We start from the raw sequence: 27,903 nt of genomic DNA on the forward strand, positions 1-27,903 counted from the left end.
AGGGGCAATACTTTTCAGTTTTTTAATCCTATGCAGATGAAATGCTTGAAAGTTGTTTTTGAGAGACACTAGCGATTATGCCTGCTGTTTGTGGTAAGACTAAGAGTAAGTTTTTTTGATAACTACATGTATATTTGTTTGTATGTGTTCAAAATTCATCCATGCAAAATACTGTAAATATCGTTTCAAAAGTAAACAATTATGCTGCGCACGCGCAGAGGTGATCCAATCAATGGCTTATGATTGGAGCTGGCTACCGATCCCATATTTTTAAGAAGTGGGGACGGGAACCAGTCTAGCATTATATAAGGGCAGGTATAAGCTGACAGGGTCCCAATCAGGAATTTCCGGCGGCCCATGTTGGAATACAATCACTTCGAAAGGTATGACAACCGTATACAAAAATACATATCCCGTGGTATTCGATATAAGGACAGATAGCTTATCATGCATGATACAGGGCGGGTCAAGAAAAAGTGGAACCCCAAAACCAAAGAAATATATTTCATATATATAAAAAAAAAATATGTGGCACCAAAATAAATTATTACTTGAAATCCTATCTACTAAATTACATTTAAATGAGAAAATTATTTCAATTGCTTTACACGCTAAAACTGTATCACTATAAAAATTAGAAACCCTAAAATCAGTTTCGTCCAAAAAAGCAGTGTGTTTTCTGACTGTTTGGAACAACAAAGAAAATGACACAGAGTACTTGTTTAGTACACAATATCTTATAACAACCCAGCTTTGGCTAGCAATATAATTTATAAATCCCCCTTTTTTTTTTTAAAGACGGGCCTTCGAAAGGACTTTGTTGAATAGTTTTAAGTTTAAAACTGAGGTTTTATCGCTGGTGATGTTTGAAGGGAATTGTAACGACAATTCTTGAAATCGCATTTTTAGACGAAACATATTTTAGTGTCATTTCATTCAAATGGTGATATAATATTTCATTTAAATTGTGATATAATTTGAACGGAGCAATTGAAGTAGTTTTTTTATGTAAAAGTAGTTTATTAAATAGGCTCACCAGTTATACTTATTTTTGGTGCTACATATTTTTTTAAGTATAAAATATATTTGTTGTTTTGGGTTCCGCTTTTTTTTCTTACTCACGCTGTATCAATTGCACTTGCTTATTTGTCATTGTGAGTCGAGTCCGACCGAGTCCGAGTCATGGAAAATGGACTCGAGTCCGACTCGAGTCCGAGTCACGTGTCACGAGTCATACAAGTCTGCCAATAATATTTATGCTTTAGTACTTTTGCGGCATTACACCGAATTGAAGTTAGATTCACGTACAGCCAAAAAAATACACAATATCATCCATGATTAAAAACGTATAGAACGCGCTTCAACACATTGCCCTTAACAATAGTAATATCAATAACAATAAAACAAATATGCAAAAATCACAAAAGAAAACTAGTTGAATTTAAACCAATTTAAACCAATTGAGCAATTAATGCGGTTTTTTTTACAGCAAGGCAAATCGTTCATTAGGCCTACACACTGTTATTTCGGTTGTGTACTATATGAACCTAGCAACCAGTTGTGTAAAAAAAATTGAACAAGTTGTGTAAAATTTTACACAAGTTGTGTAATATTTTACACAAGTTGCGTAAACAACAGTTTACACAACAGGTTGCAAGGTTCGTATAGTACACAACCGTTTGATTTTTACACAACCGAAATAACAGTGTAGGTTAAAAAAAATTACAATACGTAAAAACAAATACGGAGCATTTCGCGGCAAATTCTATACAGGCTATAGAAAAGATGGTAAATTAAATTCATAATCCTACCTCCAATTATATTCCTGCAACTCCAATGTTGAAATTGTTTTCAGTCCAAACAGGTCAGGTAGATGCAGACGCGAGCAACAGTCACCCCAAAATGAGCTATGCCAACAAAAACTGCCTTTGAATTATGCAGTGTTGTACCCGCCGGAGGTATGACACACACTAAAGTGCTGTACGACAAAAGGCAAGTGCAGGGTGCGGTCCACGTTCCTTTGTGCAGAATTATGGTTTCAAATTCATTATTGATAAATGCATCATGAGGCTGATGCATCGAGGTAGCCGCACTCACTTAATTACTGAGACGGTGTGTCCTCCACCTGCTTTACGTTGCTAGGCGACGGAGGCAAAATGGCCGTCGGCCGCGAACAATAGTACGAGGCAGTGCGCGATGAAGGCGAACGTACACGAGTGTGTTGCGCCGGTGAAGCGCGGCGATGGCGGTGGCGAAGCAAGCAAGCCATTATCGTCAATGTTGCAGTGACATCCAGTGCAGCAATAATCCAGTCTCGCAGTAATAGCCCTTAAGTTATTAAAAATGTATTGGTCTAGGACATCAAATAATTATTTGCTTTTAGTATAGACACGGAAATCGCTAGACCATTTTGAATGGTGGGGGTGCCATCATGAAATTTGCCGACTGACCGTCAAGCAATGTGGGCGTAATTAATAATTTTCCGCCCAAAATCATCCCTTTAACTCCATTTCTTTCTAATTTCCTCCAAAAAAAATTTGAAGTAAAAGATTTAGCGAATTTTTAATTCAACGAATGATAAGTCTCCTTGCCGAAACATGGCCATCAACATAGTCGCGGCATCATCGATGGAAACAATTTAATAAATATTTAATAAACTTATTTGAAAATAACAAAACCCAAAAGCGCCCCATGGTAAAAAGCCACATTGCTAGCCCAAATTCCGTAAACTAAAATGAAAAGCTGAAAATTGCAGTAGTCTCAAAACGTGTGAAAAAATGCAAACAATTTTATCAGGCAGAATTGAGGCTATTTTTGGCTGGACATGTTGTGTTCATATGAAAATAAACTCGAGAATACAGTAAAAGTGAATATTACTTCGATCGAAATGCAATTATTCTCATAGCGTTGTCAAAGTTCGGCGCCGTGTAGGCCAGCCTTTGTTCTAAAAGGGTATGAAACATTAATGTAACGTCTCTTGTAAAAGCCAAGTGCCGAACGGAATGCTTCGTTCTTATTGACCGAAATGGTGTAAATATCTTTAGTTAATGACTCGGCACATCATGAGCCTTTCAAGTTTAACCTTGCTTCTGAAGAGGCGAGCAATGTAATTAGCTAACAAATGACGCTGCGACAAGCAACAAGTCACGATTTAGTGCATTGCACTTTCAGGTTGCCCCACAAAGTCGTGTGCTTCGCGCTAGTCTGGTTCCGTGTCCCTATTGTCATTCGGACTTCAAATGTGGGACGGGGACAGGTAGTTAACATTGAATCCTTGGGAAGCTTTCCTCCTAATAATAATATGCAAATGATATGCATGACGTGCACGTCTGAATCCCGCCTCCTGAATTCAAACTCAGACCGGAATGTTTGGGAGAAACCAGCCTATAAGGCAGCAGGCAACGAATATGCAATTTCGGAGGTGATGGGCTTCGATTTTTGTTGAATTCGAAAGTGTCTCTGGCAACTATCAATAAAGAGAGGGGCGTTACCGTTCGGTATTTAAAACCTATGCAATTGAAATGCTGGAGAGTTGAAATCATGGAGACACGTACAGGCGATATTGCCTACTTTTTGTGGTAAGACAAGATTTATGTTTTTTTGATAACCATTGTGCACAAAGCTGACTAGTAATTCAACAAGCATGCTGCGTGCGCAGAGGCGATCCTAGCAAAGCCTTTAAATGGGCGCTAGCTACACTGCAAAAACTGTGTTTTAGCAAATTAAATACTTTTCAAAATACTTTCTTGCTATCAGTTTGTAAACATGATTAAACACTTTCCATGTAAGAATGGATATTGTTTAGCAATTGAACATTGATTATTAGAAATTGAACACGTAATGTTTAGCTATACATTGTGATAGCATAGCAAGATTGTGTTTAATTGCTAAACGCAGTTTTTAGAGTGTAGCAGTCCCCATATTTTTTAGGGGGGCCGGAAAACAGTCTAGCTCCGCGCCTGTCTGTACAAACACATCAATAGAGGGCAGGCTTTCTATTTCTCAGCGCTGTCCTTTCTAGTGCCGATTTCAATATGAAATTGCCGCTGCACTGTAGACCTATATTGGCCTTCGTGAGATGTACCTGGCCTCAATAGGAGGGCGCTATAGTATGAGCTGGTGAAACCTTTTGTATCTAATCCAAATTCAACCCCAAACAGCGCCTTCGTAAATGTAAGAAATTGCACCTCAGTGTTATGTTTTAAACCCTCATTTTGAACTTTCACCGCACACAGTGATAATTTTGGGAGCTATGTTGCCGAGCAAACGGCTTCGAATGTTTGCTCTTAGCACGTGACTCTTGTGTAGTATGGCAGGCTTAAAGGAAATACATATATATACAATTACAACATTTGCAAACATCGAAAAACAAAACTAAAACGAAATATCTTACTATAGGATGCTGGTAAATGACAGTCTAAAGCATCCTGTAAAATTAGGGCACCTGTTGTGAAGTCATTTTCAAGAAAAGTGGTATTTTTGTATAAATGTCCAACGGTGGTCGGCCGACCACCGTTGGAAAACCTAACTATTTTTCAACTCTTTTTCCCAATTTACCATTTTTTTCAGTCCAATTTTTGTTTACTATTGGTTACATGTTCATGAACGTGTGCAGGCCAACTACACTGGTTCCCTTACCTTACAATTTTCCAGCATCTACAAATTGATTCATTTGAGTCAGGGAACCAAACTACCCGAACTTTTTTGTTTTTCTTTTTCCCAGCGTTTTCGAACACCGCGACAAAGCTTCAAACATGTCAGTGTAACAATTTCTGGTCCATTAAACTCCCCCCTCAAATACTTTATTTCTGAACATTACAGCAAAAGCCAATGAATTCTTTTAAATTCCTGAGTTCACCTGCCCCATAAATTTGACCCGGCCCAGTAACACCGAGGCCAGGAATGAAGAAAAAAAAACCGGGCCAGTGGATCAACATTTGTGATCTCCGAGCGGCCCAGAGTGATCCGCTTAAACCGAGTTGTGTCTTTTGGGTATCGCATGAGTAGCCAATTTTAATTGCCTTACCATGTGCCATGGTATACGCAGAGAGCCACTAGCCATATACGTAGTGGAAACAACTGATTTATTTATAACAGCCCTATACGATGTTTGAGCGTCTATTGGCAAGCAATTTTCCAGCGGTTTTCATCGGAACTTCCTCGCGATCAGAGAACAAAACTGAATTCGTAGTAAAATTGAAAAAATAAGTTCGGTTTCTGTTTAACTTGGGGTTGTATATTCAGGGTTTTTGGTGGATAATTTACAGGTAAACATGTAAAAACAATTCACGCTAATTGAGAATGATTATTTATAAAATCGATGTGTAGGTGTCAACTCAAATAATGAAATATGTGGGCGTTTTAATAATTTGCATAATATCTAGTTACTTTTTCTGGTTCGCAGTGAAACAGAAACAGTGAAATTCGCAGTGACTACCTTTAGTCTGGTTCCCTACTTCGGACGACATGGGGCAATTTATAGAAGTCGGGGAATTGTCAGGTCCGAAAACCATACTACCTGCCTTGCACCAGTTCACGGATGTGGACTAACTGAATTTGGTAAATCGGGGCATCGTTTAAAGAAAACAATCGTGTTTTTTTCCCACCAAACGATTGTCGGTCGACCATCGTTTGCAATTGAAAGAAACATCTCATTTTTCTTGAAAATGACAGCACACAAGGTGACATGATTTTACAGGACCCTTGAGACTATTACTATTCATTTACATTACGGTATTTCCTAATAATTTGGTAGTGTTGTTTTCTTTTATGTTTGCAAATATTGTATATTGCCTTTAAGTTAGTCCTGAATCCACACTCGGAGTTAGTTACATTGCGGGAAAAAAAGTTCCACCATAAAAACAAGATGTTGTTTTTTAACCTCAAACAATATGGTGAGTGGGGGTCATTTTATAGGTGTGCACAAGTATCCCTAGTATGTTAACTTCTGGTTAAACAATTATCGACGCATGAATATGCGGCCTTGGCAGGATTTAATTTGGCCGGCATTTGAGAATCACACATGCAACTCGTCACTTGGTTAAGTCTGTCTCGCTTCATAGCGTTGACGATATAATGGTTTTAACAGGAATGTGCATCTTTATACAATGTGTCCCGAAATATGTCCGTCTGACTGTTTTTAAGATAACTACAAAATCATAAGGTAATTTTTGCAAAATTTTGGTTGTGCAGATACTCCGAAGCCTTCGACCCTGTGAGTTTCATTTAATTTCAGTCACGCATCATGGCACAATTGTCAGTTGAGCACAACAACATTTTTGGACACTGTGACCAAGTTCAATGCCTTGATCAATTTCAGTGCAGTGTTATGTAAGCTGTGTAAAATCCTGCATGATGAGAATTTTTTAGGCTGATGTGGTTTGAAATTGGAATAATTTGCGGGGTCTACCCGATGTTCTGCAATGTTCCTTAATACCGATGTTCCCCGAAATCCCTAGGGTTAGGGTTAGGGTTAGGGTTGGGGAACTCGATATTGGGGAACATAGGTATGCACCCTAATTTGCCCTTGAGCATTAAACTGATGTCTTGCCATGATGACTGATAGCCAGGCAAATGATTCCAATCCAAACTGTAGTCCTTTTCACAACATCACGGATTTTACTATACCGGTACTGAAATTGAATAAGGCAAGGCATTTGGTCACAGTGTCCAAAACTTTTATTGTGCTTTTTGACAGTGTTGCGTGACTGAAATTAAATGACACTCGTAGGGTTGAGGCTAAGGCTCAGGAGTATCTGAACATTCAACATTTTCAAAATAGACCTCATGGTTTATTTTTAAAAATAGTCAGACAGACACTTTTTGGGGGACATTGTGTAGATGCGCAGTTCGATAAACCACGAACATTCCTGTGGTAAAACACATGAATCGTGACCCTGAAACAATACATACAGGTTATTTTCTTGGTTAGTTTTGTCATGGTTAGGATTAATTTCAAGAAATGGAGTGGGCTTATTTTTTGATCGTGCTTTCGAACTATGTATAAATAGTTCAATCAAAACCGTCATGAAGATTGTGTGAAGTTGTTAACTTCCTAAACCACCTACGTCAATTTCGCATGGTTCGCGGGACGCGCGATAGGCGAGCTCCACATCAGAATACACGGCTTCGCGGTGACGAATCGGCTGTCACCTCCCGCTTGACATTATTCTCATCGCTCAGAAAGTAAACCCATGTATTCAGTCAGGAAGAAGTTGTTTTTCTGTAATACGAGTATAAATGAATTCGCAGCTGTAAATATAGATAAGATACACAAACAGGCGTGCGCGGGATTACGTCAATCAGCCCTGCGTGAAAACATCTATTCATTATAGTTGCACACCGGTTTCCATTGGTTGCGTGTGGCAACCATTCAGCAGTCCAGCTTCAAGAACCATTAATTTTCAAGAATATGGGTCTGGGAGCTAGATAAGCCAATGTAAAAAAGAAAAATTCCCGGATGTCCGTGCCCGCCTATAGGCCTATACATTATCTATAAACATTTTGATAAAGTTGGTAAAAATGTACGGTACTGTTATTCTTTCTGGTGTAAAATCAGCGTCCCGATTGTTGGTACATTCGATTAAACTTGTATCAGCTTTTGGGAGACAATTACCCCAAACGAATATAGACCATTATCATGTTGCGGCCATCTTGTTTTTTTCCATACATATCAACGTAACCAAAGCGAGGCTGGAAGGAAAGATAGTCTGGTTCCTTTTTGCACAAAAACAGTATAATTCAGTACTGTTACTGGATACAGAGAACATTACTGAAATGGTGGCTGCATGATAAAGGTCTATACAGGCACTTGATATTTTGAGTAACGTTTGACAAGAAGATGAACAATTGCCTTACACAGTTTAATTTCTTAGGTTGTATGGAAAACAATGTTATTCTTAAACGCACAACCAACACTGAAAAAAAAATACAATTTCTTATTAATTTTCTTCATCTCATGAGCTAAAAACACATAGAAGAAACGCTTTAGTTAAGTGTACGTTATTTTACTTGGTATACAAACTAGTCCAGTTATCCAAAATCAAGTTCAAACAAAAGTTCAAAAGTGAATAAGGGAATAAATATAGGCCTATGCTTGGCCGGTTTAAAATAAGTCTACGTTTAAAACCGGCTAGGGGACATTATCGGCGACCAGGCCCCCAAGCCGGTTTGAAACGCACTTGTTTAATACCGGCCAAGCACATATTTATTCCCATTCATGAATACCTTTCGGTAAAAAAAAAAGTCAAAACAAGTCAAAAACTCACACATTCCCAACGATTTTTTGCCGGAACAATTCTACGTCATGTCTACGTCGTGAAACACCCCTCTAGCCATGTTTATGGTATGTGCCCCGCGCGCGTTGTGCTAAAAAATCTCCAAGAGTTGACTCGCAGAATTCTATTTAAAAAAATCTTTAATAACACCATTGCTCTCGAACATGTTGATGCTCGATGCTAAAAATGGATCTATCGCCGTTTGCGAGTTAGCCACGCCCCTTAGACAATGGCATGGAATTTTGTACGTTAAGTTTTGTTTGTCTCAGAGTTTGCGCGTTCCGCGTTCATTTGTATATCATCTAATTGGACAATGTTTCACAAGCTGCGTTGACGCGATTCTACCGCGAAAGGTCATTTATAGTCTTTTTTATTCTATAGCTATGATTATAATCACTCTACCCACGCGCGCGCGCACTGGGGATCGCGCGTGCCGCGTGAGGCATAGTGCGTGGGATTGGGACCACGGGTCATCATATCGCGATCAGTCAAGTGCGGACGTGTGGTTGGAGAGCGCGACTTGCTGAATGATATAAAAATGGAATTACGGGGGAGCAACCATCGCACTTGTTTCCTCCGATGCTGTAGCCGCGACGGGAAGGTATTGACTTCTTCACACCACAGCAAAATTAATCCAGTCCCCGTACCGGATCGGCGTTTGCGTTACTCCGCAGCGACAGCAGGTAAGCTTGACGATATTCTGTCGTTACCAAAACACACAGATACAGATATTGCTTTTTCCTTTTCTTAAGCCTGTGTGCGTTTCTCAATCATGAAAATTACACATTTATTCCTTTTTGCTGAGTGATCGAAATGACTTGTTAACTTGACTTACTATTTTTTTTTCGTTGTGAAGAACCTGCATGTTCTCACTCTTGGCAGTTAAGTTTAGTCTACCCGTGTGCTCTGCAACATATATGATTTGTTTTCTCCGATTTTGCATTTTAGTTGTTGTTTTTTTAAGGAAAAAAAGCTATACGTTTACTTATTTTGGACCGACCTGAAAAGACGCTTTTACTTTTGGTTGCTTTTGTGCCAATTACGCACAAAAAGACACGCCTGGCTTACTTTCGGGCCGCAAATAGTTAAAAATGTGTAAACTAAATAACCCATATATAAAAGCTGGCGGACTTTTTGTGGATGGAAAATTACCGGTTACGAATCGGAACTAATACATTGCTGACAGTGAAGTTGATAAAACTTTTGCGCAAGCGCATGACTTTGAAAGGAACTTTTTCGACGAACTTGGACAGATATTTTGTTTTATAAATTATCATAGTGTTTTTTTTTTCTCAAGTTTTTGGTCTAAATCTCTTAAATTTACGAACTTCCCCAAAACGCTATTTTATCTAGAACCGTTTTTTAAAGGTTTTAATTTGTGCTGGTGTTTTTTTTCCTCCGGGAATCTTGCGGATTAAATCATCTTAGAAACCTGTTTTTATTACTTTATTGAAAAAAATTAATCGGATTGAGAAAAAGACTATTTGCACAAAACCAATGCTAAGGTGTAAATTAATAATTACAATGCTGAGCGTTTGTGTTCGTATATGTGTGTGACCTGAATGTCTGTATAAATGACGATAAATTATTTACCCTTCTCTTACGTTCTGGGCCACCAAGGATTAGTTACGAGAAGTAAAAATTCCTTTTGTGGATGATGAATGTTGTTTAGATTTGTGTCTAATTGAAAGAAGTCGAACGTCTGTAATAAAAACTAGGACAATATTGAATGTTATTCCAGCAGATATAAACAGCATACGGCGTGCCAGCCCACCACCCTACAAAATTATACAGAGCATGGTAATTGATTAATCTCATATTCCAACGGCACCAACGAAACCGAGAAATGTTGGACCACTCGGAATGTTTAATTTACGGGAATCGTTGACAGCGTGTCTCTCGAACATTCTGACGTGTGCTTTACCATGGAATTGTTTAATAATCAAGAAACTATAGGCAGCTAATTAAGCCCTTCAAATTCGACGGCAGACAAACAAGGGCTTGGAGGTAATCCGGAACGAAAACGGCAGATATTAACGTCGGCAAAATGACAGATTGGTTAATTAAGTACAGAGCGTGAGTAATAAAATCAAATGTATATATACAAATTTACCTAAGTGTTAGTGCTACTTGATTGAGACGTGGGTTTGATCAAAAATCCTCTCGGAGACAGGAATTGATAACACGCAGCAAATACATTAAAATAATGACCTTTTTTATGGCTTATTCTTAAATGTAATGATACGTGAAGCAAAGCGCAATCTAAAATGAAACAGATGTTTTGTATATACATGTATTTTGCAATCTGCTCGAAATCTGCTTACCGACTTGAGCAAGACAACAATTAATGAAAAAGGCAAATGCCACGCAAATTTTGTCCAGGTACCAAATTTAAAAATAAAGAAAGTCAATATTTTGATTTTTTGGCCGTTTACCTTGTTTAAACCACGTTATAGCAACGATTTGCATTTAGTTGAATTCTGTGTTTATTGGTCATGTTTGAATCAGCAACGAACTGCATTAAAACCCATAGCGGTGCAGAAAAATGTCGGAAAAAAACAACAATCTGGTGTCAACACAAAGGCAACACAAGCTTCAACACTGCAAAAACTGTAGTGTTAATTTAACACCATTCGGTATCTATATAGGTCAACACCAGTAAAAATTTAACACCAGATGGTCCTAGATAGATACCAATGGTGTAAATTTAACACTGCAGTTTTAGCAGTGAACCTGTCAAGATGTCTTCAAGTTGAAGTCGTGATTACGAAGATCTTACCAGGGAAAATTTTATAAATGAAATTAAAGCGACAGAAGGTATCATAATTGTTATTATCAGTCTTTCGTCAGGGCGCCGAAAATGGCGCGTGGGTTGAGGTTTTTGTATAAAAACACCGCATCAATCTTACAAAAGCCTAATGAACTGTTTCATCACCCTGTCTTGCTATAATCTGATTACGGCTGATGACAGGGACAATCTGTCAACCTCGTCCCCGCGGTGTCGAGCAGTACGCTACCACTAGCTACTCTCTCGCCTGACTTGATCAGATGCATTTCGAAACCATCTTTTATAATTATTGCAAATAGGCAGACTTGTATGACTCGTACGTGACTCGGATTTGAGTCCCATTTTGTGACTCGGACTCGAGTCACGAGGACAACATGACTCGGAATCGGACTCGACCCCGCGGACTTGGACTTGCACTCGGACTCGACCTGCTTGACTCGATCCAAATTACTCCTGACTCGGACTCGAGTCCCATTTTCCGTGACTCTGACTCGGACGCGAGTAAATATGACAAATGACTCGGAATCGGGCTCAACCCTGAGGACACGGACTTGGACTCGGACTCGACCTACTTGACTCGGGACTCGATCAAATTATTTTTCAACGATATTATTACAAATTATTTTGAAGAGCACGATCCTCTCCTGAGTAAGCTATACAGTCTGCGCGGTGCAGAAAAAAACCGCACACAGCGCGTGCGGCTGGCTTGTTTCCGATGTATTGATTTTTAGAAATTAATATATCAAAATATAAACACCAGCGTCCACACTTGATATTGCGTAAATGCAAGCTTGATAGTGTTCGGTACCAGATTATCCTTTCCTGACACTGAAGCCTTGCCTTAATTGACACGTTATAGAGTGAAATCTTGATGTGACAAACCTCAAGGCAACAGGGTATAAATGTGACTCAAGCAGAGTTTTGAAGGCAATGGATTCTTTGTTTGATTTTACAGTTGTTTTGCGTTATCTCCAGTTCATTAAATTAGAGAAAAGCTGTGAAAAATTGAAACATTTACACTGTGAGGTTTTAGCAATACATCAATATGTATTTCCAATTTATGTTAAAAGTGACTTGACCATTGTGACTCGTGACTCGGACTCGACTTGCATGACTCGGGACTGGGACTCGAACTCGACCTGTGTGACTCGTGACTCGGACTCGACTTGCATGACTCGGGACTGGGACTCGGACTCGACCATTGTGACTCGTGACTCGGACTCGACCTGTGTGACTTGTGAGTCGGACTCGACTTGCATGACTCGGGACTGGGACTCGAACTCGACCTGTGTGACTCGCGACTCGGACTCGACTTGCATGACTCGGGACTGGGACTCGGACTCGACCATTGTGACTCGGACTCGACTTGCATGACTCGGGACTGGAACTCGGACTCGACCATTGTGACTCGGACTCGACTTGCATGACTCGGGACTGGGACTCGGACTCGACCATTGGGACTCGTGACTCGGACTCGACTTGCATGACTCGGGACTAGGACACGGACTCGACCTTTGTGACTCGTGACTCGGACTCGACTTGCATGACTCGGGACTGGGACTCGGACTTGACCATTGTGACTCGTGACTCGGACTCGACTTGCATGACTCGGGACTATAGGACACGGACTCGACCTTCGTGACTCGGACTCGACCTGCATGACTCAGGACTAGGACTCGGACTGGGACTCGGACTCGATGTTTGGTGACTCGAATACAAGTCTGCAAATAGGTGCAGATTACAGTTGGTTGCCTATATATACAACACTCATTACTTGATATACTGCGGGATTCAATCAGAACACAAAAGGCAAGTTACCATGCCAGGGGCTATTACTGTCTTGAGGTTAAGAATAGATCCTGGGAACGAGGTTGGCCCATCACTGTACCAGTTAATCAACGTTCAAGGATGACCGAGTAACGGCCATTACAAGCCTCGTGCCATTTTTTAATGACATAACGAGTGAGCGAGACGGATCGACAACACAATGCATTACGTGCCACACCTGCCGCACCATCTGCTGAGGTTGATTTGGCTCTTGGTCTTTCATGTCGAAATCCATCATTGGACAATAAGAGCCATAGTGTCAATTCCAAATCAATCACAAAGTCAATTACAAGTCGTCTGAAATCAAGTGATGATTTCTGAAAAGTCATATCGGATCATTGGCATTTTATCCTAAAAAGAACCTAGCGATTTTTTTTTATCAAAAAGCTTGTTTGGATTAAAGATCGTTTAAAGCACCCCGTGAAATTATTCCGTCTGGCTTGCTGTCATTTAGAAGAAATCAAGAAGTGTAGGTGATTTCCAAGGATCAGTCAATTGATCTTTGGAAATAAAGAGTAATGTCAACGAAGTCATGTCTCGTAACAGTGGGTTGTGCATGATTTTTCACTGTTTCATCTATAATAGTGTAATGTCCACTGAACTGAAACGTCATAAGGTCAGGTTTTGAACATTCTTCTTTGGATTTAGAGTGGTGCTGCTATTGGAAACGAACAAAATGCATGAATAGCAAATGATCCTACATGTTTTTAATGAACGATAACATTCATTTGCTTTTAATTAATATCCAATTTTTTTGTGTGGTCTGACTTCAGATTTGACTTGGGAGTGACTTGTGATTGGCTTGTATATTGACGCGGTCACAGCTCTGAAACGAACGAATCGAACCTCAAGGATATGCACTTACGCATGACCCGAAGAGGGCGCTATAGCCTTACGCAAAGTTGTCAAAGCTATTTAAAATAGCTTATAGCTTTGGGTACGGAACCACTTTACAGCACACCAAAAGTACACACATTAATTATTGACATAAGAAGAATGCATGCCTCATTAAACAAGAAAACCAGTTTTAGTCATTTCTTTCTGATCGAAATGTGGTAACGCTCTAGGACCGTGGGTCTTGGGCCACTGTGGCGCCTTATTTCAGAAAGCAGGAAGATGACTAGGACTTACGAACATTTCAAGAACCTTTGCCAAAGACTGAATACATATTGGTTTTCATGTTGACCGGGTTTATAGTTCCAATATCCAACAGTTGTATCCAGTGGTGTGTGTAACGGTATATTACAGCATGCCCCCTGTCCCCATCTGCCTTTTTTGTGGGTACATTTTTAGCAACAAAACTCGTTTGAGTGAGAAAAAACAGCAGCTATGCCATCAAAATGGTACTTTTTCTGAGAACCTCCCCACAGCTGATGAGGATGATTAGGTTGTCGGAGCTTATTTGTCTTTCATATAATTTTCTGGTCCAAATTCAACTTGCTTCCCCTGTAGACTGGGCTCAGCTCTGTACATGTGCTTTCACAATCGAATAGGTTTTCCTGAAAATAGAACTCTCTCGAGGGCCCCTCCCCCGCATTTAAAACTGTCATTTCCATCAAAAAAAAGATTACTGGCGCCTGATAAATAATTACTTTGAAATGACAGTGGTTTCGTCATCGACTAAAGATAATGCTCGACTCCCTATATGACTTTGGTAAGTGTACATTCGCTCACTGTCAGTTCCAGTACATGGTAAGCGAATTAAGATTTGACTGGGATAACGAGATGAAACTGATTACATTTTTGTTTCACCCTGAACCTTTTTTTTCTTTCGAGAATCAATAATTAGTCTAGCAGACCAGCAACCAGCGTGTGTCTCCATAACCATAACGACAACACGCGGGGAGCGATTGGTCTGGGTTCAACTGCTTCACATGAGTCAGCTTATGCACAATCGCTCAGTTGTAACATTTTTATACGAAAATAACGAACGAAATTCTCTGGAGCATACAAGTTAAAATTAAATTAGACTTTGTTTTAACGGTCACCGCAAGAGTCGAAGGACAGCCGACGGTCATGACAGTTTGATTGGTTGCGTCAGATACGCAGAAGTTAATCACACGAGACCTGCTGACGATAATTTCTAGGTATCGACTGATGGAGAAACTATTATAAACACTTCATTTGATTTTCGTGAAGTCCATTTTATTTTTGGCTGATTTTTTTTCTCTCTCTGTACGTGCGTGAGTTACGCAAGCGCAAATACGTTCCCTCCCTTGAAAAGGTGACCGTTTATGGCTAATTGTTCGGTGTGGTATGAGATTTTGGTCTTCTATGATATTATGTCGTTTGACCTTATTAGGGACCTGCAGCCCCACGTGACTGGGTACAAAAGATCTGAGATGTTACCAAAATACAGAAAATTCACATGCTAACATATTGCATTACGACACTGATCTACAATTTTGTGGTTTTATTTCATTTATTAAGTGCAACATGCTAAATAGAATTTTCATTTCGTTCTGTGAATGGATACCTTTACTCGCATAAACACTTGTTTAAACATCAATTCACATTCAATAATCATTATGGCTTAGCACCAAAGCCATTATGCGATATTTCCGATTGTCCTTCGTTATACATTTCGCATCGCTGGCGTACGGTAATTTAATATTGTCGTATGCGGGCCAAAAATCCCATTAGGGCTAATTCGTTAATGCGATATTGGCACACGGGAGGCACAGGGCGTAGTATATCACTGTCAGATTCTTCACTTAACAGGTCAGTTCGTAATTTTCCTTATTTCCTCCGTCATCACTGACATATATTCCCTCGTTGGTTACTGTTTGATCTTCCTGGTGTAAGTGGACTAACCTGTTTATACGTTCAGCTATCAGCAGATGTTGTTTTGTTTTGGAAGGCCCGTTACGGCATTAACTAAAAGGGCCGGGTTATTTTGACCATCTCTCAGCCGGGGGCGGAATCCGCCCCCCCCCCCCCCCTAAGATCTCGGCCATCGAGTGACGAAAAATTTTGAAACTCGGTAAATGCATAGAACAACTCATCATAAACATACCCAAGAAATGACATGACTATAGGTTTAAGGGTTTTGGAATTATGGCTCATTAGTTATTCATATGTACGAACGGTAATTCTGGTCTGTGTTCACGACGTATATGGGAAAATTCAGTTTTCACGGTGCGTAGCGCCGGAAATTTTCGCTGCGCGGCAACCCGATTTTTATGTTTTTGGTATCAAAACAATGTGCCAGGCTCAAGGCTAAAAAGTCATAACAGCTCGGATCGCGAATAAAAGCTGGGGGAGGGGGGGGGGGCGGATTCCGCCCCGGCCCTTTTAGGGTTATGTATCATCTAGGCTTGACTTAAAGATGAATTCCCTGCGTTAATTTGGAGTTTCACCTAAAGAAAAAGATTTGTTTGTTTTCCAATGGCTATTTTCCTAGAAATGTAAAAGTTATTCGCTCTTGAATTAGACATCGAACGACAACATCCACCACCGACGTTTAGTTATTGAATAATTTCTACACAAAAATCGAACTAATGACTGCACGACACTAGTTCGGTTCTCATTGGGCGGGTTCGTTTATGTGCACAATGAAACTCCTTTGTCAGAGGGTTGCAGACGCCAAAAATCGGAATAAAGTGTGTTTTGTTTCGTCAAAACAAAACATACAAATTGACAATTCGTTATGAGATAAAAAAAAAATCCTTGTTTTAAAGAGCACGGGGAGTGCATCTTTGAGGTTCTGCTACGACACAAACGTCGAAAGCACGTGTCACCACTATTATTTCTGACGACATTTGAAACCAAATTTTGCAACATCTGCCACGTGAGCGTAATCTGACCCATTTGCAGAATGGACTGCGCCCATTGATGAGCCCCAGCAACATCTGTATGTGAAAAACAAAATGGAAACACATTTTGACGAGCCGTCCTAATGCCATGACGTCTATGACGATTTCCCACTTTAATACCAGCGAAGCGTTCCAAATATGAAACAGATGTGATACCAAGTGTGCGCATTGTAGACCAACAACGTCATACGGTATGTTCGAGAGTCAACAGCTAATTAATGGAAAACCACACATTACGTGGAGTCTTTTTTTCCCATTATTTTCAAAAAATGTGTCCGCCCACTGCTTCAAATTCTCACTGCGCTCCAAATTAAGATGAATTTCTGATATAAATGGATGGTTCAATTGCTGAGATCAACTATACTTCATGCACCATCAGGCATCGTCAAGCATGCATTTCTCATTAATTAAATGCATGAATTATGTTGTTTTTTTATTGAGTAATAACATTTATCTGTCAGCAATCCTTAAAGTGCGGGAAAGGTTTGCAAGTTTAACTAATGAATGGCGAACTGAGTAAACATGATTCGAATTTTAAAAGATTAGAAGTGTACAGGGTGAGTAAAACAAAAACGAAAATTTTTAGTGAAGTTCTGCATGCTGTAGCACTTACAATATTGTTAGATACTTAGAAGGATTCAGCGCTGGCTGATCAGTTGGAAAAAAATTGTGTACACTAAGTTTTGGTGAGAAAAATGATCGGGTTTTTATATGCAAATGCAAAAATAAGTTACATCAGGTGAACCATTCGAAAATAGGTTTTGATTTTCCCATCTTACTATAGTCACCGCTAAGCTTAAGCTACATCATGGCGAGAGGCGTCCGTGCGTTGCCAAGCATAACACGTAGGATGGGATATCTCATTTCCAAGATGTAACTGTAGTCGATCCGTTTCGCTGACGTCTTCAGAGACATGACAGATGAGCCGTGCTGATGGAGCATGTGATTGCAATCAGCCTGGCTCGTCATGTTGCTCACATCAGTAATGTTCACGAACCAATCAACATTCAGTTCAGCGTGTCGTGTATGTACGAACGTTCCTATTGGATTGCAGTAGTCTGGTTTTTCGGATTCCAGCCAATCAGCAACGGTTTCACGCCGTTTTGTTTATTTCCTTATTTTCTTATTTTTGTTTTAAACTGAAAAATTGACTGGATTAATTTAACCGAAGCAAGGGTGAAACTGCAACTTCCCAAAACTAGGTGGTTCTTTACCCAATTGTTTTGGTTAAAATTTCTGTTAATTCCAACAAAACTTGTGGTCATACAAGACCAAATTAAATTTAGTCTTGTGTGACGACAAGTTTTGGTTGAATTTAACGGAAATTCTAACCCAAACAATTGGGTAAAGGATAACCCAATTTGGGGTAGTGACAGTTTTTCTTCCTTCCTTGGGTAAAATTAACCAAGGCAATTTTTCAGTCCACTTGTCTGCCATTAAGCAATGTGAAGAAATTACAGTTTTAGACGTGGGAGGAAAACCACAGAATAGAACATTCTGAGGAATACCCACGGAATCAGGCAGGGACTGAAAACCTAATCCGCATATTGGCCCAGGTGGGATTCAAACCCGTGTCACAGCGGTGCAAGGCGAGGAACGTACAAGTACGTCAACCTGACCACGTTTCTTATTCTATTAGTATTTCATGCCATTTTTTTTTCTACAGATATTTCTGGCAAAGATGGTGTCTCACTTGGTGGCGCTGTTTACGTGTCTGTCATTGGTAGTGTTAGTGTCAGACACAGATGCCCAGTGTTATTATTATGGTAAGTTAAGCTCTTTTACAAAAGATGACATAGGCTAAAGCAACCTCAATCCCAGCTCTATCCTAAACCGATGCCGTGTTATACAGGGTGACCCAAAAAATGCAACCCTGAAATTGCCTTTTCAGAAACGGGATCAGTGATTTTTAATGTTTTGCATATCAGAGTACATGAGAGTTTCTGTTTTTTTTTCAAATGCTGAAAAAATCATGAAAACAGCACATTGGGTACTTTTTGTTGCTGAGAAAGTGCCAATCATGTAACAAAAGTTAATATTTATCCTTTCCATAACACGGGTGCTTCAAAACATGTTACTGTAAGGCCACTGTGCAAAATGTCTTTCATTTGTGCAAATTCTTTAATATTTTGACATATTTATGATGCTGAAATGGCTTAAAATAAGATTAAAAGGATGAGACACGTGTTTAGGTGGAAAATAAAAGTTTCTATCAAACTCTAATTGTCACAATTATGTGCCGTGTTGTTTGTAAGGATTAGGACACAATGCGCTACATGAATTTCATTCACAAATTGATACAGTGTAATTATCCCTTTACCATGGTAATGCCATTGGAATGGACAAAAAAGGAGTTGTATTACACGTTACATAATTGGCATTTTCTCATCAACCTAATGTGCCATTTTCATGATTTTTGTTGCAGTATTTGAAAGAAACAACTCTCAGCTTTAATCGGAAATCCAAAACATAAACATTCACAGAACAGCCACGGACAGTTCATTTTTCCCAGTGAATTGTGGGAGATGGTCGACAAATTCGCAGCGCGGGACACTTGAAATTGTTAGTTTTTTTCCGGTCAGTAGTTTCGTAAGAGTATATATGATTCGAGCATAATGTTTGCCCTTTTCTTTCTTTTTATCAATATCGGCAGAACGCTCATGCCCAGTCTATAGCAAATTAGCTCAAGTTGTTTACACTCGGGGCCGTGTTCTGTCGATCGTATACGAGCTTGAAAAACGAGCTCTCCGATGGCAAACTCTTGGTGGCCCACTGAATTGTAAAATCGCACGAATTAACATTTCACTTGTTGGTTTCAGATGGTCCTTGTGTCTACGACAAGCATCACTACGGTATGTGGGAAATGTGGGACACTGACGATTGTGAGATGTGCTTCTGCGATGGCGATTTCGGCTACGAGTGCTGTTCAAAGTAGGTTATCACACATGCAGCGATTTTTTTCCCCCAAACGAGATCGGACAATATCAAAAGAGGGCGCCTTCTCTGCAATATGCAGATCCATGATGTCTAGAGCTTTAACAGTGAATAAGTGGAAATAATGGTGTTTAAATCACCGACGATTGGCAGCTGATTCGTGGACTGGTTGGAAGTAGTCCTGACTTCTAATCAGGTGATCCGAGTTCGAATCTCAGAGACCGTTTTTCACTTCTTCTTATATTACCTTTTAAATAACTAAAGTGAGGAAGGAACATTTCTCACAAGACGTAAAACCTATCTTGGGTTTGCGTTGTGGAGAACAAGGTATTACATGTGCATGAAGATGCACAAAAGGATTCGCTGCCGGCGCGGTACGCGCTCTTTTATTTGCTCGAACCAAAGGATCTAACATCAAAAGCTTTCTTTTCTCCTTTTTTTTGTCTTACACTCCGGGCAGGTTTTACGTTCCCACCGTCTACGACCACGAAAAATGCACCGTGATCAAAGACAAGAACACCTGCCAGACACGGCTGCTTGACAAAGAGGGCAACGAATGCGAATCGCTCGTTGGAATTCTGTAAACAGCTCCCGATTGGTTGGCCACCGCGCCCACAGCTGCTGCTGCACCTGTTCCTCATTTCCTCCGAACGCGATGAAATTCCAGCGGAGATATGACCTAATTTGGAATTCCTGTTGCTTTCACTAACCCTCTTCTTTTTATCCCTTTGCCTTTTGTATAATCCATGAACGGAAAGGGGCCAACCCTTTTTGGGGGAGGAGGGGGGGTGGTTACGATTGAATGGGAGTTTTGTGATTGTTTTTGTATAATCGATATTGATTGGCATTGCTTTTGTATGATGGCGTTTTAAGAAATACTTTTCTGGGACAGGGCCAATACATTGAATTGGTGACAGCGATTGACACTGCGTCCAATCACACACGTACGGCCCAGGGATGCGCTCCACATTAGTATTGGTGACAGTAAATTGGCCTTTTTCCTAAACAAGGACGCCCTCTGGCGGTGAACGAAAGTTATCATGTTGCCTTATCATCCTCATTATTAGGACCAAAATTATTTAAAAAATTAAACCCTGACCTTCCTAAATTCTGTTTCATCGATAAGGTGAATTCTAATGATTTTTGCTATATTTATTGTTGGTAAATGTGTTTGCCTTGTCCACTTTTTTCTGCGTTGGAATAGTTAGCGGTTTTTTTTCAGTAGGTTCGCAACTAAATGGTTCTTGAAATATTAGGTTTGCGCAGACATGCCTTCCGGTTTTTTTTATAACACGTTAAAATATGAGTCCACCCATCAGCTTTGTGTGACAATTAAACACAATACCAGTGGCCGAAAATGTGGAAAAATATAGATTGCTTGCACGACCGCTTAATTTGTAAGGGCATCATTCAATGATATTAAATTTGATAATGGAGATTCTAACGAGACTAGTAATATTCAAGTAACATTTGTGGAGATTATTAATGTTTTAATTTAAAAGATTTCCGATGTTACCCGTTCCTTGTTTTTGAACCAACACGGGTGTTTACGTGGCCCTCGGTTTTTAACTAGACATGCAAAGTCCAGGTGCTGAACTTAGTCGTGTATACAGCCTGTCTCAAAAAAAATGGTACAATCAGAAAAAATTGGCTAAATATGAAATTTTAAAATAAGTCATTCTTACTTGGCATAATATCAACGAACAAAGACTGGGCTTTCCAATAGTGTTTGTTTGATCGTATTTGCGTTTGTCAATTCAGAGATATAATCAATTTAGTGCGATACACCAAAATCGATTTTGTGCCACTTTTATGCATGGGCAGAGTTGTTTCGAGTACTGTGCCATGCTGTCTTGAAGCTCACAAAAGATTGCAACTTGGCAAAAGAAACAAACTCGATTTTTGTGTTCCGCAGTAAGCTGGAGTTATCTCTGGATTGACAAAAGCAAATGAGATGAAACAAAAAGTATTGGAAAGCCTGGTCTTTTTTCTTTAATGTGATGCTCAAAACGACTTACTTATGTTGAGATTTAATATTGAAAAAAAAAATCGTTTTCGATTGTACCCTTTTTTTTGAGACAGGCTGTACATCAAGTAAAATATGGTAGCTTTGTGATGTGAACACATTCTTTTGGGTGACTGCTCTTATGTTCCGACACCCCTGTGTTCCGACAATCCACACATAAGATTATGTTACTCCCGGTTAGGGTTAGGGTTAGGAATAGGAATATGTGCAGTCGGGCATAGGGGTGTCGGAGCATAGGGGTGTGGGAACATGGGGGTGTCGGACCATAAAGGTGTCGGAACATAGGTGTGTCGGAACATAGAGGTGTAAGCTCATTTTGTGCTGTAAGATTTCCTTGTGATAAATTCCGAGTACGTTTATCACGGATGTTTTGGACGGACACCGGAAGTACGGGTTATAGCTATACAAAGATGGCACCATCGGCCACTATACTTGTCAGTGAACGAAATTGCTTCAGTTCTTTCACCCCAAAAAACTACAGTGGCCGATACATCACGCCCGTACACATATAAGTATCTGCTTCCACCGGTCGGAAAGCCCCATGGTTACATTCAATAGGATGCATATTGCCTTTTCCACGACATACACAGATCTTGTTCACATGATTTAGTTTGAATTGTTTTCTGGAAATAAAGAACAGTGGCAAATTAAAATCGACTTCATTTTGTTGGCATCGTTCTAATCATTGACTTTCTTTAATTGTCTTGTATATAAAATACCGTAAAAAATTACAAAGCTAACTCGACTGAGGTGCTTGTTATTCTTTATTAATAATTGACCAATTATAAAGAATAATATTTTCACGACTATTTTCTCTTGTTAATGGATTGAAAATGGATGATGCGGCACAAATTACTATCTTCCCAAAGCACGTCATAAACGCGAATAATTTCAGATGTTCACTTTCAGTAGTATAAGTAATCTAAGTGTATTAATTGCTCAGTATATTTTCAGTTCGATAAATGGTGACTTTTGATTTTAAAAAGCAGCAAGATTTTCTTTCAGGATAGGATACACAACTTTTGATTTTAAAAAGCAGCAAGATTTTTTTTCAGGATACACAGTGTAATGTGAAGGCCTATGTTGCCATGCGTAGATTAAGTAAAGGATCCTTGTAATTAGAAACACAAAGAGAAAACTGACACCATTTTCCAATAAATCCATCGAACATGTTACTATTGGCTTGAGACAAAAGAGTCATGCGCGCTCGAACTATGGAGTGTTTAGTACAAATAAATTTCCCAAAATTTACCAAATTTATTAACAAAGACATTACTTTTTGTTTGTCTTTGACCTGCAGTCTCCTCACTTCATCAGGAGACTGCAGGTGCCAACTAGTCTTGGGTGAAGTGTATTAGTTTAAGGGATCTAATGTCACAAGGTGTCACAAAAAACGTTTGTTTCACACCTTTTGTTGAATGGGTTGTAATTAAGGTAGGAAAAATTAGCCTGCAAAATTTACACGATCGCATGGAATGCTAGGATTAAATTCTGATTTCGTCATCTCTAAGCGTAAGCAGCATTTAGACGACCATAGCAGGTATCTCGAAACAAAAGATGTCCGCCATCGTTTGGTCCTGAAGCTCCCATTTCACGTACAGATTGACCTGTGAAATAGAAGGTAGGCAGCATCAAGACACGGTTATATCTCTGTCAAAATGGACTTTGCAATGCCCATGCATCAGAAATGGAGTGTCATGGCCTAGCGGTTAAGAGCACCGGACTCACGATCTGGTGTTTCAGAGGCAATAGTGGCGTGGGTCGAGCCGGGGTGGACACTTGTGCCCTTAAGCAAGGCACTTAACCATTATTGCTTCATCCTTCGAATGGGACGTAAAGCTGTAGGTCCCGTGTGTTGTGTAATGCAATGCACGTAAAAGAACCCAGTAACTTTTATCGCTAAGAGAAGGGGCTTAATCATTTTAACAAAATAATGTGATGCATGGCTGATTGAAATCACATTTACGTACTTCAAGTGGTGAAGCACAAAAAAAGCTATCCGGTTCGTTAGTGTGACGTCATTTCAACTTAGCCATGTGTACTTCACACAGTGTAGCATAGCACGAATGGAACCGGAAGTTAACGCAACTTGAGTGTTTAGCCAATGGGCACTTGTAATCAGTGGTGCGTACGCGTGTATGACGACGTCACTAACGAACCGGATAGCAGATACCTGATGACGTCATTAAATTCGGAGCTTAATTCTGAAGTATTGAAATCCTGACTTATATTTCTTTGAAAATGATGAAATTTCGGAAATACCCTCCGATCGTTCCAGCTTTCCACAATTCATTTGTATTTCATTTCAGTATATATATTTTTTCCCAAGTCAACATTCTTGACTAGAAATGGTTATGGAACTTAATTTTTTTAGTCGACTCCAAATGCCTCGTTAAGTTGAATTAGATTGTTTAAAGTCAAATTTGACTTGGTTTATCGTACTGTATACTTTACGGGTACGTAAACCTATTGAACCAAATAGATAACGGGTATATAAACAAAAACGCAAAGAGAACTTTAGGCGTTCGATCCACGTTCGAGAAGTACACGAATAGTTCAAGGTATATCTGAAGGCTTTGTGATAAAGAGTGTGTTTACTACAGCACTGGCTGATAGGCTTCATATCGGGCAAGTTCGATTGAGGCCCATTGGTCGGCCCATTCGTGACGTAACTCACGACTGCGCACTACAGGCACCATCTCGCTTGAAATGTTTGAACGGATCGCCATACTGGAACCAAAGCGAGGCTGAGTCGTCACCCACATGCAGGCCAATTCCATGGTAAGATTTGACCCGGAATCCGGGTCCATTGGGCTTGACACTGTTCCGGGTCAAATTGACACTATTCCGGGTCAAAATGGCATTTTTCTGGGTCTAAATAACACTCCTTTGACTCATTTTACGGGTCACCAAATTGACCCAGGAAAGTGTCAGTTTGAAGCGAGAATGTGTCATTTTGACACAAAATCGGATCAAAATGACACTTGTCCGTGTCAAACTGACACGTCTCATGGTCAAATTAACACTAGTTTAACTCATTTTCCGGGTCATTTTCACCAGAGAAAGTGTCATGGTCGTTCGGAATTGTGTCATTTTTACCTGGAAAAGTGTATGGCCCAATAGGACCCGGATTCCGGGTCAATATATGACCCGGGACATTTCAAAATGCAGATAATTATGAGAACCCAGCTTGGCAGATCTACCTATTTTTTAACCCAACGTATAGGACCCAATTTAATCCTACCGGCGGGTACTCAGGTTTCACAAACAGCTGCGCCTTGTACACGTTCTTGACCCCAGGTGCCAGCGGGCAGTGGATACCGGTGGTTTTGCAGGCGTCGGTGAACGCCGTGGGATAGGGCCTATCCACTTTACCGATGATACCGTGGACCACGGTCGTGGCTTTAGATGCGGTGGTGGCTCCCGCTGGTCGGAAAAAAAAAGAGAAAATTAAAAATATATATATATATATATATATATATATATATATATATATATATATATATATATATATATATATATATATATATATATATATATATATATATCTGTGTTTCCCTTGCTCTTCAACAAATTCGAGGTTACTTTTCAACTTGTGGGTTTTAATCCAACCTTCGGTAGTACCCCCCACCCTGCAAACAGGGCGCTGGTAAGGGCTGATGAGCTTCACAGAATCTTGTTAAGGAAGTATAGATTGACCTTCGCATGCAGCTAGCGCGCGCTACGCATGATGGGCACCGGAAGCTAGTTTGTGTGATGCGTTCTACGTCACAGGTCACGCAAATCTGTCCAATGAGAGCTCAAATGACGTCATCCCTGACCAGCGTCCTGTTTGCAGGGTGGGGGTACGAGCGAAAATTCAACCAAAAAACCTCCTCCTCCTTTTTTTTGGGGGGGGTGGGGTTGTCTGCAAACCTCTGAAAAAGGCTTTTGTTCATGCCACAAAGAGATACACTTTTAGAGAAGAGTGGCTGCAGGGCCGTGCATTATCATGGAGTGTCATGGCCCTGCGGTTAAGGGCACCGGACTCAAGCTCTGGTGTTTCGGATCAGCAGGGTGTGGGTTCGAGTCCCGGTCTTGACACCTGTGTCCTTAAGCAAGACACTTAACCATTATTGCTTCGTCCTTCGGATGGGACGTAAAGCCGAAGTAGGTCCCGTGCGTTGTGTAATGCACGTAACAATTATCGGTAGGAGAAGGGGTTTGCCACGGTGTTTCTGGCAGTGGCTGCTTTAAGCGCCTTGTAAACCCTTGTAAGGTGCTACACAAAATGGGTCCCATGTCTCAAATACTTCAAATACCCGTCTGTAAAATACATTCATATGCATTAACGACTTGAGTATCTAATTGTTTGTAGATACGTGCGCTTTATGAGACTCCAGTATTATTATAGAACGGAATTAATGTCTGGCAGTAAATAATTCGAAATTTGTAAAAAGTATAAATGAAATGACAAAACATACGCCGATGTCTCTTTCAAAAGCGAATAACTTTTGTATTTCTAGAAAAATAGCAATTTGGAAAAAAAAATTATTTTGGGAGGAATCAACTCGAAAATAGAATGTTGAATGGAACTTTGAATGTTTTGTAGATTAATATTAATCCGAACACATCTTGGCCCGATTTTCTAGAGCTCTGCCAAGCACATGTCATGAACGATAAATATCGCATGACAATTTTGCCGGCAGGTGTAATTGTTGATTTTACTGAATTTATTGTTGGGTTTTTGCCCTCCAGTGACGTATTTTACTAAGCCGTTATGCATGTTAAGGTCGGAGCAATCGATGATGAACCCTCGGACTATTAGATGGTACTTTAATGCGAGGTCAAATTAACTATCATTAAATAACAGTTTCATATAGAGCCGGCTGGTGGCAGGGTTGAGTCATTATATTTTGTTACCTAAACTGCGCTTGTTGTTTTTTAAGTACAAGTTGACTTTTTTTCATAAAAGGGAGTTTATTACTTACCGTTCAAAGTGAAGGTTATTGCTACGCTAACATTGGTTCCCCTCTTGAACTGGCAAGGGAACTTCGGACAGGGCATGATATCGACTTCACTCACGGTAGCATCTTGCGTTACGCCCTCTGTAAAGCAATATAAAAACAATAACAATAATAATAATAAAAACATTGAGAATTGCCAATTATGGGTGAAGACCACTGAAGAACTGAGTGCTACTCATTAATTTTCGTGGAGATTTCTCAAAGGGGTTGTCATTATTGACAACGTCCGTTCACTGCATTTTGAGCCTGTTTGAAAAGTGTGATTCGGGATAAAATACCTCCAAGGTAAAGGGGGTCGATGACACATCGTAGCTTATTACGATGCTTGCTGTGCGACTTCCCAAAAAATCGTGGGCATTTGCTTCGTAAATTTAGCAAAGCATTGAAGTAACGATAAGTCTGTGGGTCACTTGTCTTTTGAACGTCTGTTTCATGATATTACAATCGAAGAATTACATTCAGAATTAAACGTTATATGTGAAATCCTTCAAAGCACCTCTAACTCGGTTGATCTAGCACAACTTTACTACGTATCGCAATATGTCCTTCGCCACGAACACTGGTGTATAGTTAGGCCTATATACTTCATTCATTTCTTAAACGTTCATATCGTCCATAACTACAAATAAAAGATATTTATCGAAGTAAGTATGTATCTACTTACTGCACGGTAGGGGGTTGACCTTTTGACCACTGGAAAGATAAAAACTCAAAACTGCAGAAAGCAGAAAGAGTTTGAACATCGTTGACGACGACATGTTCCTCCGGGCAACCGATTTTGTCTCTTCCACAAAATAATTTGGGCAATTTTTTTTTTGCGGCGTGTACTGCCACTGAAAGCCGACAATCAATGATGGCCAGATCACGAGACGAGTCAAGTGACGAAGGCTATTGCTAGACATTCTACCCAAGGTCCAGAGGACAACTTTGCACAAAGTTTATTTAGGACAATTATCTCTGTTTTAAGTACCAAAAGCAAACAGTAGCTCTTTTGATACTCGTAATAAATAATCTGATGTGTCGCGTCGAATGGAATGTATTAGTTCTATGAAACAATTGCATTTTCACAATAATTTTCTCCATCTCGAGTTATGACCTAAATTGACACCTGGATGACCTTTGACATTACATCTTCAAAACAACACGATGTTGGCATCGTTCTAATCATCGACTTTCTTTAATTGTCTTGTATGTAAAATACTGTGAAAATAATTACAAAGCTTTCCTAAAA

General features: G+C 39.9%; 3 protein-coding genes across 3 annotated transcripts in view; 1 reads left to right on the forward strand and 2 right to left on the reverse strand.

Annotated features, from left to right (window-relative positions):
* The window catches only part of LOC119726071, a 57,342-nt gene extending 55,448 nt beyond the window's left edge, over positions 1-1,894 (reverse strand). The window contains exon 1 of the mRNA XM_038197688.1: positions 1,812-1,894. The gene's annotated coding sequence lies outside the window, so the exon portion shown is untranslated. The remainder of the gene's footprint in view (positions 1-1,811) is intronic.
* Positions 1,895-8,771: 6,877 nt separating this feature from the next.
* On the forward strand, positions 8,772-20,503 carry LOC119725526 (beta-microseminoprotein-like). Its single transcript, XM_038196949.1, has 4 exons — positions 8,772-8,959; positions 18,373-18,472; positions 19,526-19,637; positions 20,101-20,503. The coding sequence occupies exons 2-4, from the start codon at positions 18,388-18,390 to the stop codon at positions 20,222-20,224; spliced, it is 321 nt and encodes a 106-aa protein (XP_038052877.1). The 5' UTR covers positions 8,772-8,959; positions 18,373-18,387; the 3' UTR covers positions 20,225-20,503.
* A 1,904-nt stretch (positions 20,504-22,407) lies between these two features.
* Positions 22,408-27,739, reverse strand: LOC119725527 (NPC intracellular cholesterol transporter 2-like). The gene is made up of 4 exons (XM_038196951.1): positions 27,337-27,739; positions 26,637-26,753; positions 24,911-25,092; positions 22,408-23,273 (listed from the first exon to the last, which is right to left on the reverse strand). The coding sequence occupies exons 1-4, from the start codon at positions 27,572-27,574 to the stop codon at positions 23,190-23,192; spliced, it is 621 nt and encodes a 206-aa protein (XP_038052879.1). The 5' UTR covers positions 27,575-27,739; the 3' UTR covers positions 22,408-23,189.
* Positions 27,740-27,903: the final 164 nt, after the last annotated feature.

The sequence above is a fragment of the Patiria miniata genome, unplaced genomic scaffold, assembly GCF_015706575.1.
Source record: "Patiria miniata isolate m_02_andy unplaced genomic scaffold, ASM1570657v1 HiC_scaffold_19, whole genome shotgun sequence".
Taxonomy (NCBI): domain Eukaryota; kingdom Metazoa; phylum Echinodermata; class Asteroidea; order Valvatida; family Asterinidae; genus Patiria; species Patiria miniata.